Genomic DNA, 23,322 nt, shown 5'->3' with positions numbered 1-23,322 from the left:
TTTTTAAACAAAGGAACCACATGAGCAATACGCCAATCCTTCAGCACCATCCCCGTTTCTAGTGACATTTGAAATATTTCTGTCAGAACCCCTGCTATTTCTACACTAACTTCCCCCAAGGTCTTAGGGAAAATCCTGTCAGGATTCAGTGATTTATCCACTTTTATATTCCTTAAAAGCACCAGTACTTGCTCCTCTTTAATTGTCATAGTTTCCATAACTTCCCTACTTGTTTCCCTTACCTTACACAATTCAATATCCTTCTCTTCAGTGAAAACCGAAGAAAAGAAATTGTTCAAAATCTCCCCATCTCTTTTGGCTCCACACATAGCTGTCCACTCTGATTCTTTAAGGGACCAATTTTATCCCTCACTATCCTTTTGCTGTTAATATAACTGTAGAAACCCTTTGGATTTATTTTCACCTTACTTGCCAAAGCAACCTCGTATCTTCTTTTAGCTTTTCTAATTTCTTTCTTAAGATTCTTTTTACATTCTTTATATTCCTCGAGCACCTCATTTACTCCATGCTGCCTATATTTATTGCAGATCTCCCTCCTTTTCTGAAACAAGTTTCCAATATCCCTTGAAAACCATGGCTCTCTCAAACTTTAAACCTTTCCTTTCAACCTAACAGGAACATAAAGATTCTGTATCCTCAAAATTTCACCTTTAAATGACCTCCATTTCTCTATTACGTCCTTCCCATAAAACAAATTGTCCCAATCCACTCCTTCTAAATCCTTTTGCATCTCCTCAAAGTTAGCCTTTCTTCAATCAAAAATCTCAAGCCTGGGTCCAGACCTATCTTTCTCCATAATTATATTGAGACTAATGGCATTGTGATCACTGGACCCAAAGTGCTCCCCAACACATACCTCCATCACCTGACCTATCTCATTCCCTAACAGGAGATCCAACACTGCCCCTTCTCTAGTTGGTACCTCTATGTATTGCTGCAAAAAACTATCCTGCACACATTTTACAAACTCTAAACCATCCATCCCTTTTACAGAATGGGCTTCCCAGTCTATGAGTGGAAAATTAAGATCTCCCACAATCACAACCCTGTGCTTACTACAAATATCTGCTATCTCCTTACAAATTTGCTCCACCAATTCTCGCTCCCCATTAGGTGGTCTATAATACACCCCTATAAGTATTACTACACCTTTCCCATTCCTCAATTCCACCCAAATAGCCTCCCTAGATGAACCCTCTAATCTATCCTGCCAGAGCCCCGCCGTAATATTTTCTCTGAATAGCAATGCAACACCTCTCCCTCTTGTCCCTCTGATCCTATCACATCTGAAGCAATGAAATCCAGGAATATTTAGTTACCAATCACACCCCTCCTGCAACCATGTTTCACCAATAGCTACATCATCATATTTCTAGGTATCAATCCATGCTCTAAGCTCATCCACCTTTCTTACAATGCTCCTAGCATTAAAATAAATGCATTTAAGAAATTCTCCACCTCTTACTCTGTTTATCTCTAACAGTGCAAACAACTTTACTAACTTTTTCTTCCTTCTCCCATACATCTGTTCCTACACTCTGGTTCCCTTCCCCACCCCTTGTATCTAGTTTAAATTCACTGGAGCCTCTCTAGCAAACCTACCTGCAAGGACACAAAGTGCACTGCAGATGCTGTAGTCAAATCAAGACATCCTACTTTTTTGTACATCTACCTGCAAGAATATTCGTCTCCCTCCAGTTCAGATGTAAACCGTCGCGCCGGAACAGGTCCCACCTTCCCTGGAAAACTGCCCAATTATCTATAAATCTGAAGTCCTCCCTCCTGCACCATGTCTTCAGCCACTTGCTATATCTAATCCATCAATTAGATCGACAGTTCGCAGCCTTTTGCTGTTGTGGGATAACCTGCAGCCCTGTGTCGAGTGGGCCACTGTCCCACAGCAAATCTCCTATGTGTCCACGATTTAGCAGTGTCATATTTGCAGTGGACTGATCAGTGCTGACTGAACACCTCTGTCTCAGGTGAATTATTTCTCCATTTCCCCACCACACCTATTCTTCATCAATCTTGCAGCATCATAACACTTATTACAGTCATCACACAATAATCTATCGGGTTGCGGACTGAACTTGGCATTCACCAGTGCTTTTCTGGAGTGAGTGAGGAAGTTCTCTATTTTCGCCTAATATCTCCCTGATCTGAATTGACTTTATTACTCACATTCTTCATATACATGAAGAGTAAAATTCTTAATGTTATGTCTCTGTCTAAATGTGCAATTTGCAATTTATAGTAATTTATAATAAATAGTATCTACAACAGGATAATCTATATAACATAGAAATACAGTTATGTCAGCATGAGTTAAGCAGTCTGATGGCCTGGTGGAAGAAGCTGTCCAGGAGCCTGTTGGTCCTGGCTTTTATGTTTCCCAGATGGTAGCAGCTGGAACAGTTTGTGGTTGGGATGACTCAGGTCCCCAATGATCTTTCAGACCCTTTTTACACTCCTGTCTCTGTAAATGTCCTGAATAGTGGGAAGTTCACATCTACAGATGTGCTGGGCTGTCTGCACCATTCTCTGCAGACTCCTGTGATTGAGGGAAGTACAGTTCCCATACCAGGCAGTGATACAGCCAGTCAGGATGCTCTCAATTGTGCCCCTATGGAAAGTTCTCGGGCTTTGGGGGCTCACACCAAACTTCAACTGTCTGAAGTGAAAGAGACACTGTTCATCACACAACCCATATGTACAGACCACATGAGATCCTCGGTGCTGTGTCTGACGAGGAACTTAAAGCTGTTCACCCTCTCAACCCCAGATCCATTGATGTCAATAGGGGCTATCCTGTCTCCATTCCTCCTGTAGTCCACAACCAGCTCCTTTGTTTTTACCATGTTGAGGGAGAGGTTGTTTTCTTGACACTACTGTGGTGACTTCCTCTCTGTTGGCTGCCTCATTATTATTTGAGATTAGGCCCATCAGTGTAATGTTGTCAGCAAATTTAATTAGCAGATTGGAGCTGTGGGTGGCGACATACTCATGGGTATACAGAGAGTAAAGGAGGGGGCTTAGGACACAGCCCTGAGGGGCACCTGTGTTGAGGCTGTGGAGGCTGCAGGTCTAATTTTTAGTATTGTTTTGAACTCTTATTACCAGTATCCTTGGACTTTGTATATCTATAGTACTGTGCAGAAGTCTTAGGCACATATATATAGCTAGGGTGCCTGAGACATTTGCACAGTACTGCATTTGTCAACATGGAGCGGAGAGCAAGTTTGTAAATCTGGCAGGAGCAAAGGATGTTGGAAATGGCAAAAGTGGAGTGCTGCAAGAGGGGTGTGGGACAGGTGGCAGAAAAGGAGTGCTGGGGCAGTTGGTGGTGTGGGTGCAGACACACCCTTGTCGAAAACACCAGGCAAGGTAATTTTATTCCAAACAATTAGTTTATTGATCATTACAGAATGTTTCTCTGGTGCTTTCCACTCCTTCCCCTTTTCCAACCATGATTCCCCTCTCTCTGCCCCCTTTCCACTCTCAGTCTACAATAGAGACCCATATCTTGGTTGGTTAATTGGCCATTGTAAATTGTCATGTGATGAGGCTAGTGTTAAATCGGGGGTTGCTGGAGGTCGTGGCTGGAAGGGGCTGGCTGTTCTGCACTGTATCACAAACAAATGTCAGAATCAGGTTTACCATCACTCACATTTCTCATGATGAAATTTATATTGCTGCAGTAATACATAAAATTACTACAGTACTGTGAAAAGTCTTAGGCATCTAGTTATATATAGGTGCTGAAGACTCTTGAACAGTACTGTACCCCAAAAGGTCTTTTAAATCATCTGGATCTAAGCCATCTCTTGATGTCAATTTGTTAAATATTCAATCTCTCTCTTTCTCTCTCACCCCCTTGTGTACCCCCCCTATGCAATTCTCTCCACGATGGTGTGCTGACTTTTTAACCCACTCTAAAATCAATCTAACCCTTCCCTCCCAGATTGCGCTTCATTTTTCTATCATCCATGTGCCTATCTATGAGTCTTTTAAATGTTTCTAATGTACCACCGCCCTTGAATTCCAGCCACCCACCACTCTCTGGGTAAAACCTACTTCTGTAATTCCCCTCCTATAGTTTACTCCAGTCAATTTAAAATTTTGTCCCCTCGTATTAGCCATTTCTGTCCTGGGGAAAAGTCTCTGGCTGTCCTTTTGATTGCCTTGTACATATGAAGTGCTATTTTTGTGGTCTTTTGTTAAAATGCTATTTTTTTGAAACTTTTATGTTGGCAGAAATTATTGATTGGCCAGGGAGGTAATCTGATTGGTAAAATTGCCCGAGATGTGGGACAGGACCTGATGAACGTCTTTCTCTGCGACGTGCAGTTGAGACTGCGTGTGAAAGTCAAGAAGTGAGCCTGCTGTTCACCCAAATGGATGATTTGAGAGGCTGTTTTTCCTCACTTACCCCATCCTTACCCCACTGAATCAGCAGATGCAACATGCAACCTGTCTTGAAAGCCTCTAACTTGACCCAAACCTTTGGACTCCTGTGGAAAAGGCTTCACAGGAAAGCTCACTGAAGTTTTTTTTTTAAAAAGGTAGGAGTTTGCCAGGAATGTGGACAATAATGTTTCCCATGGTGGAGTTCAATTTAAATAATCTCTCGTGTAATCGTGTAAACAAGTGGGCTGTTGATGATGTTCAATCAGAGGGAAGTTCTCTGACTTTTTACTAATTCAAGTGATGTGGACTTCAGAGAATAAGATTGTCTCTCTAGTTCCCCTTGCGAAGGTGGTAGTAAGCTGCCTTGAATCGCTGCAGTCCTTGAGATATGGGTATAATCTGGATATTTGTTGTTTTATCACCTTCAGCATTGAGTTACACTTAAACACAGTGTTTTATCAGTCTTCAGCTCTGGAGCACCAGTTAACATGATTCTGTAATAGTCATTACTGCTTGGGGTGTTAGAGTTTGGAGTTTGAATCTGGTGCCATCTGTAAGGAGTTTGTGCATTCTCCCCATGACAGTGTGGGTTTCCCCCCATATTCCGAAGACATACCAGTGAGTAGGTTAATTGGTCATTGTACATTGTCCTGTGATTTGGCTAGTGTTAAATTGTTGGGTTTCTGGGTGGCGCACCTCGCTGTGCTAGAAGGGCACGTTCCACGTTGTATCTCTAAATAAAAATATAAAAATTTTACAGGAAAGATCAGTGTTTACAGTCCATTGTACACCTATTAAATCTCTCACTGCAGCACTCCAGGGTTAAAGTCAACCACATCAGGGTGTGATTATGGCCATTTAGGGCCCAGACACAAGGCCAACAATGTTACTTTGTAAAGATCTTTATTAGTTTAGATGAGTTTCTACAATTAATTACAGCTTCACAGACCCTTCAGTTAACACACCACCATGTTTCCACATATTTAAACTAAATTCAAATCCTCGTGGGATTTGAACTCTGTACTTAAGTGACATAACTATGACACAGACATACCCGAAAAACTAGTGACTGCGCTTATGTCTAACAAAGCTAATCAGTTATTAGTGAGGCCCGACATTGCAATCTTCAAACTTCTTACAGTGGTAAAGTGTCAAGCTTTGTGAGTGGGTCTGCCCTTCAGAGTGTTCTGGCTGTGAACAGCACATTTAATGGAGTTGCAGGAAATAATGGTTCTTTCCTGGGACATACATTCTCTGAGTCATTAGGATGTTTGTATTGTTTGTGAAACATCAGAAAGTAATTAAAGAGAAAGTTCAGTAATTCCCTGTTTCACCAGCCTCATGAGACTCGTGTCATTTAATGAACGGTACAGAGAAAGATCGTCACTTTGGTGCCAAGCCTTCCATTTCTATCTTACTTCCTTTAGCCTCAGGAGGGATTCTGTCTAAGGTAAGATTTAAATAATTTCTCTATATTACATCTCCTTATTTAACTTGTTTCCTGGGTGTTTAAAACAAAGGAATCTTAAATTTCACCCTAGTCACTTGCTGGCTATGTCACCTCCTTTCTAGTTTGCATCAGGCAGAATGCCAGAACGCTGGTGCTCCATTTCAGCCTCTCATTGGGCTGGCAGGCAGTGAAGGAGGGCAAGGTGTAAGCAATCCAGTTCTGCTGTGGTAGAACGTCCCGAGACCACAGTACGTTGTAAATGGTGGCGTGCAGAGAGATCTGTCTGAGATGGTTGCGGCATCCTGACGATGTCAATGGCAAGCCGAAGGAAAGTGATGTTGGTGCACAAGATAATGCGGCATTGATCGAGTGGACAGTCAAAGACATTTTCCTTGGAGACCTTAACCTACTACCTTGAGAAAGGATGCTGTGCTGCCTCCACATGAAGGCACAGTTCATGGCTTCTGCGCTCTTCACCCTGAATCCAACACCTTGGACAAGGTGAGAGCCTGTGGATGTAGTGTGCCTGGACTTCCAGAAAGCTTTTGATAAAGTCCCACATAGGAGATTAGTGGGCAAAATTAGGGCACATGGTATTGGGGGCAGAGTACTGACATGGATTGAAAATTGGCTGGCTGACAGGAAACAAAGAGTAGTGATTAACAGGTCCCTTTTGGAATGGCAGGCTGTGACCGGTGGGATACTGCAAGGTTCAGTGCTGGGACCGCAGCTGTTTACAATGTACATTAATGATTTAGATGACGGGATTAGAAGTAACATTAGCAAATTTGCTGATGACACAAAGCTGGGTGGCAGTGTGAAATGTCAGGAGGATGTTATGAGAATGCAGGGTGACTTGGACAGGTTGGGTGAGTGGGCAAATGTATGGCAGATGGGGTTTAATGTGGATAAATGTGAGGTTATCCACTTTGGTGGCAAGAACAGGAAGGCAGATTACTATCTAAATGGAGTCAAGTTAGGAAAAGGGGAAGTACAATGAGATCTAGGTGTTCTTGTACATCAGTCAATGAAAGCAAGCATGCAGGTACAGCAGGCAGTGAAGAAAGCTAATGGCATGCTGGCCTTTATAACATGAGGAATTGAGTATAGGAGTAAAGAGGTCCTTCTGCAGCTGTACAGGGCCCTGGTGAGACCCCACCTGGAGTATTGTGTGCGGTTTTGGTCTCCAAATTTGAGGAAGGACATTCTTGCTATTGAGGGAGTGCAGCCTAGGTTCACAAGGTTAATTCCCGGAATGGCGGGACTGTCATATGTTGAAAGATTGGAGCGACTGGGCTTGTATACACTGGAATTTAGAAGGATGAGAGGGGATCTGATTGAAACATATAAGATTATTAAGGGATTGGACACACTGGAGGCAGGAAGCAAGTTCCCGCTGATGGGTGAGTCCAGAACTAGAGGCCACAGTTTAAGAATAAGGGGTAGGCCATTTAGAACAGAGATGCAGAAAAACTTTTTCACCCAGAGAGCGGTGGATATGTGGAATGCTCTGCCCCAGAAGGCAGTGGAGGCCAAGTCTCTGGATGCATTCAAGAGAGAGTTAGATAGAGCTCTTCTAGATAGTGGGGTCAAGGTATATAGGGAGAGGGCAGAAATGGGGTACTGATTGTGTATGATCTGCCATGATCACAGTGAATGGTGGTGCTGGCTAGAAGGGCTGAATGGCCTACTCCTGCACCTACTGTCTGTTGTCTTTGCCCTGATGTGTTGGATCAGAGACTTTTTCCCCTGGGTGGATATGGCTAATCAATCTAACCCTTCCCTCTCACATAGCCTCCATTTTCTTTCATCCATGTGCCTATCTGAGAGTCTCTTAAATGTCCCTGATGTATCTGCCTCTACCCCCACCCCTGGCAGTGAGTTTCACACACCCTCCACTCTTTATAGAAAAATCTTGCCTCTGACACCACCCCATACTTTTTTCCAATCACCTTAAAGTTATGCCCCCTTGTATTAGTCATTTCTGCCCTGGGGAAAAAGTCTCTGGTTGTCCACTTTGTGCCCCTTATCATCTTATACATCACTATCATCACTTCTCATCGTCCTTCGTTTTAGAGGATAGCCCTGGCTCATGTGAAGAATCCTCATTGGGGATGTTCCAATCCAGGAAGCATCCTGTTAAATTTTCTCTGCACCCTCTCTCAAGCTTCCACTTCTTTCTTATAATGTGACCAGGACTGAACACAATACTCCAAGTGTGGTCTAACCAGTTTTATAGAGCTGCAGCATTGTCTGTGCTACCATCTGACAGAGGGAACCTGTGGATTCCACACAGACAGCACTGAGGAGTAGGATGGAAACGGGGTCCCTTGGAGCTGTGAGACAGCTACACTAACCACTTCCGGAATTGAAGTCCCACTCCAGAGACATCAGTTAAAAAAAAGTGGGCTGGTCTCTGTCTATTGCACTCTGCAGGACGATACTGTTACTGACATAGTACCCTTACTTGTCTCAACTTCCTGATGAAGGGTCTTGGCTCGAAATGGTTTTTCCCCTCCATGGGCACTGTCTGACCTGCTGAGTTCCTCTGGCATTTTGTGTGTGTTGCGTCAGACAAAATGTAGCTCAGTCAATCAGAATCAAAATTATTATCACTGACATGTTGAGAAATTTGTCGTTTTGTGGCAGTGGTACAACACCATACATTAAAGATATTATGTTACAATAAATAGAAAAATTATAAGATATATATTTGCAATTATAATATATAAAATAAATTTAATAACATGAATGAGCAATGCAAAAAGAGAGTAAATATGAGGTAGTGTTCATGTGTTCAGAAATCTGATGGTGGAGGGGAAGAAGTTGTTCGTAAAACTTTGTTCAGGCTCCTCTATCTCCTCCCAGATGGAGGGATTGAGAATTTTAAATGCAGAGAAAGATGGGGAGATTTAGGGAGAAACTTTAAAGTGTTAGGCTAGAGAGCTGAAGGGTGGGGTGGGAAGGATGCTTGATTTTGTGTCTGGGAGAGGCCATGGAGGAATTGGAAAAGGCTGATTGGAATTCTATATACGAGACTGTGTGATCAGGTCAATGTGAGCTCAAGGATGGTGGTGAAATAAGTCTATGCAAATTGGGACAGAGGAGAGAGACTTAGAGTGAAATTTACATAGTGTAGAATGCATGGGGGACCCACATGATAGAGCACAGTTGCACAGACACACACAATGATGCAAGTAGCCACTGAATTTGGATAATTGATCTGAGTTTGAGATGGAGAAAAAAAGATGAAGATAAAGCATTAGTTTTGTTTATCACGTGTACATCGAAACAACAGTGAAATGTGCCACTTACGTCAGTGACCAGTACAGTCCCAGGGTGCGCTGGGAACAGCCCACAAGTGTCACCATAATTCCGGTGCCAACATATACCATGCCCACTACTCACTAGCCCTAACCTTGAAATGTGGGAGGAAACCGGAGAACTCTGAGGAAATCCTCAGGGTCACGGTGGAGAACGTGCACAGGACAACATAGTAGCGTGGGTGGTTAGCATAACACTTTACCGCACTAGCAACCTGGGTTCAATTCCTGCTGCTGTCTGTAAGGAGTTTGTATTTCTCCCCCTGACTGCGAGGGTTTCCTCCAGATGCTCTGGTTGCCTCTCAGATTCCAATGATGTACGGGTTAGTGATTTGTGGGCATGCTGTGTTGGCACTGGAAGCATGGTGACACTTGCCTGCTCCCCTCCCCCAACACAATATTTGCTGATTTGATCTGATCCAAATGACTCATTTTACTGTATGTTCTGATGTACACATGACAAATAAAGCTAATCTTTACAAACTCCTTACAGACAGCGAGGGAATTGAACCCCGATCACTGGTGTTGTGAAGTATTACGCTAACTGCTACGTTAGTGTGCTGCCTAACAAGGCAGTTTGAATTGAATTTTGTGAGCAGAGTTTTACAGAAAATATTTGCTAGTGAGGGGAGATCTGCTGCAAAAGGCACGGTAATCTGGCTGCTCTGCTGCTCCCCTTACTTAACACTTGTATATCCACTTCCATTATTCCTGTAGTTTTAATTTATTTTGGTTGAAGTCACAAACCAATAGAAGTTCACAATTTATCATTGCTTCCGCTGTGTCCTTTTGCTTTGTTGTCTCTTCGCCTTCCAGCTGCTGAGAAGAGTCTGGGAGCAGCGGTATAACCCTTACCAGTACTTAAACAAGTAATGGTAACGGTTTAACCGACACCCCCTCAGAGTCCAGCGATAAGTCCCGTGCGTATTGGAGGCCTTGAGTTATCAGGAAAGAATGGATTGGCTGGGTCTGTTTTCCCTGGAGTGAAGGAAGCTTTGAGAAGACCTGTTAGAGGGGTGTAAAAAAAAATAAATCAAAAAAAAATCATGAAAGGTATAGATAGCCAGAGTGTTTCCCATGTAAAGCTTACAAGGCATAGGTGTAAGGTGAGAGGGAGGAAGTTTAAAGGGGACTATTTGTATTATTGCAGATGCAGCAGGGTAACAAGCCCAGCAAGCCCACCCTCAACCTATTAACCTGTACATCTTTGGAATGTGGGAGGAAACCGGAGCACCCAGAGAAAGCAGTCACATAGAGAACGTTCAGACTGCTCACATACAGCAGGAGGAATTGAACCTGGGTCACTGGCAACGTAATAGCATTAAGCTGATCACTACGCTAGTCTGAGGGCTAGATTTTCTACACAGAGAGTAGTTGGTGTCTGGAATGAGCTGCCGGAGGAAAAGGTGGAGGCAGGAACAGTAGCAGCATTTAAGAGACATCTTTATAGATACGGGAGTGAGCAGGGAACAGAGGGATATGGAATTAAGGCAGGTGAGCCGGATTAGTCAGAGTCAGAGAGTGAAACTGCACAGATACGGGGCTAGCAAGCCCATAACGACCACGGCTTTTTGCTAGTCCCATGGTCCGCATATACAAGTGGGCCGAAGGGCCTTTTTCTTTGCCGAACAACTCTATGTTTTTATAAATGTGTAAAGAAAGGAAGCCTTTAGTAGAAACTGAGCCACAGAAGCCTTACCTTGGTATGCGGGATCCAAGAACCTGGTTAGACTTCACCTGGAGTACTGAAGGCAGTTCTGAGTTTCACATCCTGAGGTAGCTTCCAGCCTGGGACAGAGAACTCTGTACATTTCCCAGGTCAGAACCAGAATCTTCGGATTGCAGTTCAATTGGCTTGTAGTCCTGAGAATTTAGAAGATCATAGGATGATTTCAATAGTTGGAGACTATATCCCTTGCTTGGGTGTTTAGAAGGTGGCACGGTCTTTAAGTCTTGTTCCTGAACAGCAGTACCCAAACAAACCCAGATCAGTTTCCAGTCCAACACTCAGAGTTCACAACATTTTGGGAGAGGGAGTTCAACATTTCTGCCACTGTTTTGTTAGAGATATTGCCTTGTCCCTAAATGTACTGGCCGTAAGATAATCCCAGGACAGAACTTTCACAGCCAGGGTGTTCAGGGGGTGAAGTCAGGAAGGTTTCCAAACCCCCAACAGAAAAATTTCTGACTTCTCTATCTGATTCTCTGTACTTGAGTGCACGATAATGTAGAGCTTAACACAGCTCTTTACAGCACTGGTGACCCACAAGTTATTATCGGAAAGCAAAGGCACACAGTAGTGTCATGGTTGGGAGTGATTTGCAGCTCCTGCTTTCACTAATTGGGGTTCAATTCCGGTCACTGTCTGAAGGGAGTTTGTACATGTTCCCTGTGACTGCGTGGGTTTCCTCTAGGTGCTTTGGTTTCTTCCCACAGTCCAAATACGCATGGATTAGTAGGTTTAATTGGGTGGCACAGGCTTGAAGGGCCTGTTACCATGCTGTATCTTTAAATAAAGATATAAGATCACCACAAACTCCAGATTACAAATCATTTGTAATCTGTGGTGATCATGTAACCTATTAAAATTTTTGATCAAACTTATAGCTACAGGGATGTCCTATTTTATCCCCTTGCCTGTTCCTTGAAATAAAATTCAGAAGTAATGTGTTTTTGCATCAGCAACAACACAAGTCATTGGATTGAATTTCATTAGAAGCAGAATAATTGGAAGTTCCCCCCCCAAACATAAAGTGAGTAACGTTCTAAACATGAAGGTGAGAGATGAAGCACCTGTGTGAGTGCCGGCTAGGCTCCCTCTAAGACTTCAGAGGGTGAAGGCAATGGATTAGTGCAGGTGAGAATGCTGGGTGCTACAGTTTGTCCAATGCGCTGTGTGTTTAGAGAGAATATTTCTGAAAACTGTTGATTAACGTCGCTGTGAATTTAAAAAAACCTGACATTTTTTTAAGCCACAGCAAGTGCACAGAGGAGGGAAACAGAAAGGAAAAGGGAATTGACTCATCTGAAGGGAAAGGTGACAGGTCTGTAACGTGTCTAATAGACTCGGTATGTAGCTTAGACCATAAGATATAGAGGCATTATTCAGCCATTGGGCCCATTGAGTCTGCTCTGCAACTTGAGTGATTAGATAATCACTCCCTGCTTACAGAAAGGCCACAATCAGTCTTTCAGCATTTGGGCTTAAACGGGGATTGTGTGTTTGAGAGAGATCAGATTCAGGTTTATTATCACCGGCTCAGTGAGTTAGAAACTAGTGCACTTACAATCTACAGCAGAGAATAGAGCTGCTGGAGGGTTTGCAGTCCGCAGCAACACAGAAGGTATCGTCTCACTGAAGCACAGAGAGTAATGAAGTGAGAGGGCACTGTACTTGAGGGTCAGCATTGGGGTACTACACTGTAAAAGGGAGCAGTACTGAGGGGAGGGGCAATATGGAGGGAGTTTTGCACTGTTGTGATGGGGGAATACAGAGCAGTACCTGGAAGTGCTGTGCGAGTGGAGGGTACCAGCATATGGATGGTCAGGGACCCCATTTTTCCCTTTCATATCCCACACCATTCTATGTGGGATATACACAGACATGTCTAATAAACAGAGCTAAAGCTACAGCACGGTACAGACCCTTCAGCCCACAATGTTGTGTTAGCCCTTTACACCATAGAGCTTCCCAGTACAGACCTGTGGCATCAGAAAGCAAACTAGCCTGAGTAAGAAATGGCTGGATTGTAGTTACATAGATCAGTACCGACCACAGCTCCAGCCTAACTAATCCCATCTACCTGCTTATTGTGTCCCTCCTCTGTTCCCTGCCTGCGTATGTGTCTGTCTAAATGCTTCTTAAATGCTGCTGTGTTGGAAGGGAGCATAGACCGCAAGAGTGAGAAAGCTGGGACTGGTTTGATGCTGTTCGGTCTAAACCTTGGTCAGAGCTGATTGATCTTAGGAACTGAGATTAGATGAGGTTTAATTGCCATATAAACTTCCGTACACTGTGAAGTGCGTTGTTTGCATCAATGACCAACAAACCGAGGAGGTGTGGGGGCAGCATGCCCCCAGCTTACTAACCCTGACCCATATATGTGGAGGAAGCCAGAGCACCCAGAGGAAAGCCATGTGGTCACAGGGAGAACTTACAGGCTTCTGCAGGCGGTGGCCGGAATTGAATCCTGATCAGTGATTGATAGTGCTCTATAGCATTGCACTGATCACTTTTAGTTTAGTCATAGTTCATTGTCTGCTTGGGAAGGAAAACATTGCCAATGCTGCTGTAACGTGTCTCAGTGGAAATGCTGTGAGTGGGGGTTACTGGTTCACCACAAAACGGGCAGATTAACACCACCAAAGATAAGGAGTGTATCACTGGCCCTTTTGGAGTTGCAGCAGGTAACAGTGGGAGATTTACAGAGGGTCAGGGTGAAGGAGCTGGACAAACATCAGTGGAGATACAACACATGGAGCTGGTGGAACCCCGATGAATGTTCGTAGAGAGATGTTTCCTCTGGGATGGCAGCTGGATCAAGATCAGAAGAGATGCAGATTGGTTACTCCCTTCGTCCGGCTGCTGAGTTGCTCCTGAGAGCAGCGATATAACCGTCACCAGTACTTAAACAAGTAATGGTAACGGTTTAACCGACACCCCCTCAGTATCCAGTTGTCTGTCCTGAGCGCAAGTGTATCGGTGGTGGGGAGGGGGTTTTCAATGTAAAATGAGAGTGGCAGAGACCTGGGAAATGCAGGATCAGGATTCAACGAGCATCAGGAGCAAGTATGAGCTCCTCGATCATCAGGAGACTAAATACCAAGGTTTTTTTTAAGCAAATGGATTCTGTATCTTGTGTTGGGACCTTCAGACAAAGAACATCATCCTACTGAAAAGCTTGCTGGTGAGTGACTGAGGGTGAGAGCTGCTTGGTGTATCGGCACAGAGCAGCTCAGGGAACTGGTACAAGACAACATACTGATCTCTGACACCAATGGGTGAAGGCTCTTGATGCTCTTTGGATTCACTCCTCTTGTACACTGGGTGTGATAGTTGGAACCATTCTCCCAGTACTTGGACTTGTCGGACAGTCAGGCCCTGGATAGTACATCATCTATACTGTAGTAACATTACGGTGAACTTACAGTATATGATGATATCCTGCCCCGAGCTCCAGGCACGTCTTCAGCGTCCTGTTGTACAAGGAAGTACAAAGGGAGTACCACAGTCACGATGAGCGGATAGCCACACTGTCTCACCTTTCACCTCACCTACCCATTCTGAAGATGGCTCCTGAGTCAGAAAGAAGATCACAAACCACATGGTGACTGGAATGAACAGGTAGGGGGTTTGTGCTTGAGTGTGTTGGTGGGGGGGGAGCAGAAATGAAATTTGCTTTCTATACAATATCAGTACTTCATTCACGTGGTCCTCTAATTCTGTGAAATGGTTGAGCACCTTTGTACCCTGCTGTGGCAAAGCAAAAGTGCTCGATGCAGATGTGAGCACAGGTGCTCTCTACTCCCTTGTGCTGTATCATACCCAGGGCTTATCTCACAGTACAACTGCTGACACTACAGCAGGAAAGCTGGAAAGACTTCTGATAGGGAGCATAGATGGAATGGACAGCCAGAGAATTTCCCCCCAGGGCAGTAATGGCTATACCAGAGGGTGTAATTTTAAGGTGATTGGAGGAAAGTATAGGGGCGTATCAGTAGTAAGTTTTTAACATAGAGAATCAGAATCGTTTAATATCAGCATATATCATGAAATTTGTTGTAATGCAACAACAGTACATTGCAATATATAATAAAGTAAATTACAGTAAGTGTATATATGTTAAATGTAATAAATAGTTCTAAAAATGGAAAAAATAGTGAGGTAGTGTTCATGGGTTCACTGTTCATTCAGAAACCTGATGGCAGAAGGGGAGAAGCATTGAGTTTGTGTCTTCATGCTCATGTACCTCATCCCTGATGGTAGCGATGAGAAGAGGGCATGTCCTGGGTGATGAGGGTCATTAATGATTGATGCTGACTTTGAGGCATCACTCTTTGAAGATACCCTGGATGCTGGGGAGGTTAGTGCTCATGATGGAGCTGACTGAGTTTACAAATTTCTGCAGCTTATTTCAATCTGGTGCAAATTCCACAGACACACACAGGTGGGTGCATGGAACATTCTGCCAGGGTGGTAGAGGCAGATATATTAGGGAAATCTAAGATGGGTATATGAATGATTGAGAAAAGGAATATAGGAGGGGAAGGTTAATTTATTTTAGAGTAGGTTAAAAGGTTAGCATAACATTGTGGACCGAAGGGCCTGTACTTTGCTGTAATGTCCTATGTCTTAGTCATTCAAGCAATTTCTATGGAAAGAATCCAGTTAACATTTTGACTCAAAGCTAACTCTTCCTGGGAACTGGCCGAAGAGTTTAAAGTTTTCAAAGCTCTGGACTCAATAATGACGGGCTCCGTGCTTAAGGGCAGTGTCCCAGGACACACCAACTGACCAAGGACTTTGATCAAAAGTGGGATCTGCCCACTTCACAGACCAGTGAGATTGCTGTTCACATTCCCAGTCTGGCACAGGCATGGCCAGCTGCCAGTTAGCTTCAGAATTATTTCAGAAAACGAACAGGAAAGTCGATCGATTCAAAATAGGACAAATTAAGACAAGGAACTTGCCAGCAATGGTACAATATGGATTAAAGCAACAACGCCCAGAACCATGATTAACACTTTGCTTTGTTCTGTTCTTTACTGTGGTTGACGCAATTACATTTTCACATGGGAATTAACAACAGCAACATCATTACCCTTAAAGACTTAATTCATTCAGAAATACAGCACAGAACTGGCCCTTCCAGCCCATCGAGTAGCACTGCCCAGCAACCCACCCATTTAACCCTGGTTTAATCACAGGACTATTTACAATGACTAATTAACCAACTAACCAGTGTGCCTTTGGACTGTGGGAGGAAATCCATCCAGTCACGGGGAGGAACATAGAAACTCCTTATAGACAGCACCGGAATCGAACTCTTGACACCCTGAGCTAACCACTATGCTACTATGCCACCCATCAATTGAGATCCAAGTACAATGAGGCCCAGAAGGCAGCTTCTCAGCCCCATGCCAGTTCATTTGATCTGTCGCTTTCTCCGAAGCCTTGAAAATTTTTCCTTTCCCAATACCCTTTCTGTATTTCATTCTACTGCCCCTTCAGGCAGCTTGTTACCGAGTGAAAGGGATTTTTCTGCAGGATCTGATAATTGCCTTAAATTTGAGTAGCCACCTGTCAGTGAAAGCTGGTTCTCTCATTTACAACATCAAAAAACCCCACATGCTTTTAAAATTCTGTGATAAAATCTCTCTGCTCTAAGGAGAACGACTGAGCCTCCACACACACTCCGCATATACTGTGTTGGCCCTCAGGTTCCATTTTAAGCAGCACTCACGGTTGTTCTGATCGTGACCACCCATTGCTTTATAGTTGGTGTCAACGTCTCAAGTCTCTGAGCTGTGTTCCTCACTGTTCGCCGCTCCAGGGTTTAACTGACTTCACCCTGCTTTTAGCTGCTTGGAGAGTTGGGGTTCGTATCAGGAAGAGAAGTCTCCTGCTTTTAATTGGCCGGTTTCTTTCTCACTCTCCATCTGCGGAAGAGAATTCAACTATTTTTAGTTCATCAGCAGTTGATTTTTTCTTGGAAAAGAGAACTGAAACTCCCAATCAAGTGAACTTAACATTCTATAAACAAATCACTAATCATGAATTTATCAGTGGTGCAGCTTGTGTGACCTGGTTGAAATTGATATTTTCTCCATAACAACTTTTTAACAGTTGAAGAAATTCTTAATTTCACATTTGTACTTTTCCGAGGTAGTACATGGCGCCACTGTGATCAGAGACTATCCCTTTAAAGAGGAATTGCGTTTGTGTGCTTTACCACAGTCTAGTGTGCAAGGGTAGGTGAAGTCAATGTGGCCATGACTGTTCCCCTCGGTAGGAGGTTATAGTGTGACTCCAGATTCTGGTTCCAGCCTGACTACTGGTGAGAATAAATACAAGGATGCAAAGCTGAGGCTTTATTAGGCATTGGTCAGATTGCACTTGCAATATTGAACAATATTGAACAATTTTTGGCCCCTTATCTAAGGAAGAGTGTGCTGGTATTGGAGAGGGTTCAAACGGGAATGATCCCAGGAATGAAAAGGTTAATGTATGAGGAGTGTTTGATGGCTTTGGGCTTGTACTCGCTGGAGTTTATGAGAATGAAGAGGGATTTCATTAAACCTATTGAATATTGAATGGCCCAGATAGAGTGCGCATGGAGAGGAAGTTTCCTATAGTTGTGGACCAGATGCCACAGCCTCAGAATACAAGGATATCCCTTTAAAACAGAGATGAGGAGGAATTTCTTTAGCCACAGGGTGGTGAATCTGTGGAACTCATTACAACGGATGGCTATGGAACCCAAGACACCATATAGATAAGGTGGATGGCCCACAGTCATTTTCCATGGAAGGAGAACCTGAAACTAGACAGCATTAATTAGAGATGAGAGGGAAAAGCTTTAAGGGATACGTGGGGAGGAACTTATCCCACAAAGTGTGGTGAGTATGTGGAATGATGTGGAGTCCTGATGAAGAGTCTCAACCTGAAATAGATGCTATCTGACCTCTTGAGTTGTGTGTGTATTGTGTGGAATAAGCTGCCAGAGGATGTGGTGGAGGCAGGTACAACTAAAATGCTTAAAAGACAATTTGAACGGATACATCAATAGGAAAAGGTTTAAAGTGGGGCTCCCAGATTTTTTAATGCCATGGATCAATACCATTAAGCAAGAGGTCATTGGACCCCAGGTTGGGAACTCCTGGTTTAAAGGGATATGGGCCAATGGGACTAGCTCAGTACGGCACTTGGTTTAACTATGACTACAAAATAAAAATCACAGCGAACCTGAGTATGCCAAGCCGGGACTCTTTGCCATGCTGTTGAACATACCAATAGCATTCAGATTTAACTCCATACATGCTATTGGACAGCAATAACCAGAGCTTCACACTGTCTGTGGGCCTTCAACTATTAATATTGGGAATATCCAAGTTTGTCAAGATTGTGAAGTTTGGTGGTGGTGTAAGTGGTTTGGACAGTGAAGTGAAATAACAAGGCATTGAGAGATTAAATGGACATCAGGTTCTGGTGTGGAGGAGCCACTGCACAGGATTGGAAAAAGCTGCAGACGGTTGCAAAATCATTCAGCTCCATCATTAAGGATCCTCACCACTGACAACATGTCCCCGATTCAATGTTTCAGGAAACGTTTCTTCCCCTCTGCCATTAGATTTTTGAATGGGCAAAGTACACTTACTCACTCTTTGTCCCCTTCTTTTTGCACTAAATTTAATTTTCTTTTTTATATATACTTACTGTAATTTATAGTTTTTATTATGCATTGCAGTGTACTGTTGCTGTAAAACAACAAATTTCACAACATATGCCAGTGATACTAAACCTGAATCTGATTCAGTACCCCACTATTTTTGCCCCTTTTGCACTGCCTATTTAATTTTTTAATATATAAAGTATTTGTTATTGTAATTTATACAAAATACACAAAATATACTGTACTGTTACCTATAAACAATAAATTCCACACCTGGGTCAGTGTAATAAACCTGATTTTAATTCTGAAAACCCCTTTTGAACCAGAATAACGTTTAAAGATTGAGAATGTCAAAGCAAAGAATATTTGACAAACCATACATTGTTGAAGTTCAGAGGGCAGTAAACAACATGGGATTAAGAGCCATTTCCTCAATGTACTTACTGCAGTTCACCTGCTGCTGTATAGATTCAACAGAATGCAACCCAGGATTCAAAGGGTTAAATGTATAGGCAAAACAGTTGAGTGTTCTCTCTGGTACAGAAAGTTAAGTAGGGAATTGTTTAAAGGAATTAAAAAGGGAGACACATTTTTTCCCTATCACACAGCTGGGGTGGGGGGGGGGGTCTTGGAAGAGGATGGAGCAGAGGAGGGGAGGAGGTCCTCTGAGCCCCCGTGATCCTCCTGCTGTTCCCCTTGACCCCATCTGAGGGCTGGTTCCATGTCAGTTTGGCACACCTGAGCTGAGGAACCAGTTTGAAATGACTCTGAATGTGATCCAAAACCTTTGGGCTTGGAGGCAGGGCACCTGCTTCGACGGTTGCTGAGTGACCACTGTACAACTCTGTAACACTCAGCCCGGGTTCAAGGGAGAAGTCTGAACTGCAAGAAGTGAAAGATGTGAGAAAAGGTGCAGAGTAAAGTTTCCACAACCTACCTCCTGAGAAATGATGCTCCCTCCCAATGCAGCTTTGTGGCTCCCACACTCCGGTTTCACCACTGACCGGTGCCTCAGGATTGAGGGCACTGCAGACTTGACTTTTTATTTCTTTGGTCCTTCTTGCTTTCACTCCATTCCTCCACCCCCCCCCCCCTTGAATCCAAACCCTTCCTCAGTCTCTCTCTGTCACACACACTCTCGTTTTCTCTCTCTCTCTCTCTGGTACATCCTTATTATGGGCTGGCTTCATTTGCATACTCCAAAAGAGGGTTCTCTAATTAACTATTCACTCAGTGTCCCACTGCTTGCTTGGTACTGATAAGGATAGATGTGGGGAGAGGCTGGAGTGTTATGAGCAGGCGGACTTGCTGTGGTTAGGGTGGAGGTCTTGCCTCAAGCAACGCCTTGAGGAGAGCAGCCTGATAAGGCTCAAGTGGGTCTATCTCGCCTACACCACCATCTGTGTGCTTCCAGGAATCCTGACCTGCTGCTGTCCCAGGGTCCCTTGTGTGTCTCTGACTGCTGGTCAGTTGGACAGGGTGACCTTGGCCAGACTTGGGTGAGGCTTCAGTTCCAGAGGGCAATGGCTTGATGTTTTCTGAGCTATGAGGGGCTGAATAATACTCTCGCTCACACTCAGACATGGGTACAAACACACGGACGCAGACTCTTCAAGTAACCTTTGTAAGAGTGGGATGGCAGTTGACTGCTGATCTTGGCTGGGTTTACACACGTGCCCCGGCCAAATCAGACCTGAGCTCCCAATTCCAGTATGTTTATGAAGCAATTGTGATTGTAACAAACTGTAATCACCATCAGTTTATTTTTTCTGGACTTTTAAACCTCTGATTAATGATCCTGCAATTTGAACTCTGAAGTGTTAGTTCAGTAACATAATACTTCTGTTCTGCACTGCCACACTCCCTAACTGTTCTGCCCAATGATCTAATGATGTGGTTAATTATCTGGGGTAGGAACCAGAGTTCTCATCCAGGGGCATGGGTTCAAATCCTGTCAGCCGGGATAGCTTACATAGGATATAGAACAGTACAGCACAGCTGTGCTGAACTAAATTAAGATGATGACATCTAATCCCTTCCGCCTGCACGTGGTCCATAATCCACCCCTCTTCTCTGCATATTCATGCATGCATCCAAGAGCCTCTTAAATACATCTTGTATCTGCTTCCACCGTGATCCCAGACAGCATATTCCAGGGATCCACCATTCTGTGTGTGAAATACAAACTTGCCCTGTACATTTCTTTGAACTTACCCCTTTTACCTTAAATGCATGAGCTTCAGTATTGACATTTTGACCCTGCGAGAAAGATACTGGCTCTCTACTTTAGCTCTGCCTCTCACCAGAGATGGGATGGTTTAGTAGGGTAGCAGTTAACATAACGCTATTACGGTGCCAGCAGTCAGTGTTCAATTCCTGCTGCTGTCTGTAAGGAATTTGTATATTCTTCCCATAGCTGCATGGGTTTCCTCCCACATTCCAAAGATGTATGGGTTAGTCAGTTAATTGGTCACATGACGAAGGAATTGGTTGTTGACTTCAGAAGGAGTAGTGGACTGCACGACCCTATCTACATCGATGGTGCGCAGGTGGAACAGGTCAAAAGCTTCAAGTTCCTCGGGGTCAATATCACTAATGACCTGACTTGGTCTAACCAAGCACAGTCAGTTCACTGCCAAGAAGGCCCACCAGCGCCTTTACTTTGGCCTGTCCCCTAAAACCCTCACTAATTTTTATAGATGCACCGTAAAAAGCATTCTCCAGGGTGCATCACAACCTGGTATGGAAGTTGTCCTGTCCAAGACCGGAAGAAGCTGCAGAAGATCATGAATACAGCCCAGCACATCACACAAACCAATCTTACATCCTTGGACTCACTTTACACCGCACGCTGTCGGAGCAGTGCTGCCAGGATAATCAAGGACATGACCCACCCAGCCAACACACTTTTTGTTCCTCTTCCCTCTGGGAGAAGGTTCAGGAGCTTGAAGACTCGTACAGCCAGATTTAGGAACAGCTTCCTTCCAACTGTGATAAGACTGCTGAACAGATCCTGACCCGGATCTGGGCCATACCTTCCAAATATCCGGACCTGACTTGCACTACCGTACTTTCCCTTTTCTATTTTTTATTTATGATTTATAATTTAAATGTTTATTATATTTACTATCAATTTGTACTCCAGGGAGTGTGAAGCGCAGAATCAAGTATTGCTGTGATGATTGTATGCTCTAGTATCAATTGTTTGGCGACAATAAAGTATAAAGTATGAGTGGGATTGAAGGGCCTGTAACCTTGCTGCATCTCTAAAATAAAAAAAAACTTTTTAACACATTTCCCTCAGCTTCTGCCTAGTTTGTCCAGCTTCTGTTGATAGCACATGCCTTCCTTAGCAGCATCCTTCCTGTAGTGGGGTGACCTGAACTGAATGCAGTTCTCCAGATACAACCAAACCTTTATAAAGCTACAACATAACTTCCAAACTCTTAAACACTATGCCTCAACTATTAGACATCCTTTACCACCCTATCAACTTGTACAGCTGCTTTCAGGGAGCTGGGGGTGGAGATCTCGGGATCCCTGTATTTATCAATAATAAACAAACCTGGGATGTGAAAAAGCTGGCCCCACTGGACTTTGTTAAACCCCTTTTGATGAGTAATGCCTTTGTGGGAAATCAGATTGGACAGAGCCACTTCCCTTCGACACCCCACTCTCCCAAACTCAACGTTGTCCCTTTCCGGCACTCTGGGGGTACTCCCCCTCGCCCCTCCCATTGGATACAAAAACTGAAAGCATGTACCACCAGGATCAAGAGCAGCTTCTATCATACTGTTGTAAGGCTGTTGTATGTCATCGTGGCCTTGTACCTTACTGGTTATCTGCAGCACGGTTTCTCTGTAACTGGAGCACTTCTACAGAGGCAGCTTGGTTAACATGGTAGTTAGTATAATGCTTTACAGTGCCAGTGATTGGGGTTCAACTTCTGCTGCTCTCCATTCGGAGTTTGTTCATTCTTCCCATGCTGTCAATGCCAAAGGCGTAGGGGGTCAGTAAGGGTTAGTAAGATGTGGGCATGCTATGTTGGTGACAGAAGTGTGGCGACACTTATGGGCTGCCCCAGCACATCCTTGGATGTAAACACTTTTCACTATATGTTTTGAAGTTTTGATGTACATGTGATAAATGAAGCCAATCTAGTCTTAATAAAATGAGATGATCTGTATGGGTGGTATGCAAGACAAGTTTTTCTGCATTGTTACATGTGACAGTTATAATGGGTGGCAGGGTGGACATGTGTCCCTAGCAGAGGAGGTGTAAGACGTTGTTTCCCTCCACTAGCCTACAGGTAACATGTAGCACCTGAAGCCATGGGTAAAGGTCACGTGTAGCTCTGGGAGCAGCTGGTGTATGTTACAACTTCTGGTTACGCGACCACTGACACCAGGCAGACAACCTCTCAAAAATATTGATAATGGCTGGGGGGGGGTCACCCATCTTGTAAAGACACTGCCCAGAAGAAGGCAATGGGAAACCACTTCAGTAGAAAAATTTCCAAGAACAATCATGGTCACGGAAAGCCCATGTTCGTCCTCATCAGATCACACAGCACAGAACGAATGAACAACAGTAAAAATCCAATTTTTTGGTTCGTGTGACGGAAGGTGACACTTGGAATCTGGTGCTTCACGGCCTTCAAAATTCTAAGTAAATTTGTTGTCAAAGTGCTGTATGTTATCATAAATTATCTTGAGATTCATTTTCTTAC

The 23,322-nt window shown here is 43.9% G+C and overlaps 1 protein-coding gene and 1 long non-coding RNA gene across 7 annotated transcripts in view; one reads left to right on the top strand and one right to left on the bottom strand.

Annotated features, from left to right (window-relative positions):
• Positions 1–23,322, top strand: part of eral1 (Era-like 12S mitochondrial rRNA chaperone 1) — a 49,850-nt gene that overhangs the window by 26,365 nt on the left and 163 nt on the right. For 3 of the 5 annotated variants that reach the window (XM_059973681.1, XM_059973678.1, XM_059973679.1), the window contains one exon: positions 4,276–5,758. The exons of 1 other annotated variant lie outside the window; for it this stretch is intronic. In XM_059973681.1, coding sequence (XP_059829664.1) covers positions 4,276–4,398 — 123 coding nt within the window. In that variant the 3' untranslated portion in view covers positions 4,399–5,758. One more of the 5 variants, XM_059973680.1, reaches the window with a different exon arrangement.
• LOC132396154 (uncharacterized) lies at positions 5,873–23,318 on the bottom strand. 2 transcript variants are annotated; one of them, XR_009512880.1, is made up of 3 exons: positions 14,350–23,318; positions 10,901–11,064; positions 5,873–10,206 (listed from the first exon to the last, which is right to left on the bottom strand). It is a non-coding gene; the product is annotated as an uncharacterized LOC132396154 (long non-coding RNA). The 2 variants fall into 2 exon arrangements; XR_009512881.1 differs by having other exon boundaries at positions 16,665–23,318.

The sequence above is a fragment of the Hypanus sabinus genome, chromosome 6 (assembly GCF_030144855.1).
Source record: "Hypanus sabinus isolate sHypSab1 chromosome 6, sHypSab1.hap1, whole genome shotgun sequence".
In the NCBI taxonomy this organism is placed as follows: domain Eukaryota; kingdom Metazoa; phylum Chordata; class Chondrichthyes; order Myliobatiformes; family Dasyatidae; genus Hypanus; species Hypanus sabinus.
Note: the sequence above shows the minus strand (reverse complement) of the source record. Positions and strands in the feature narration are given on the sequence as shown.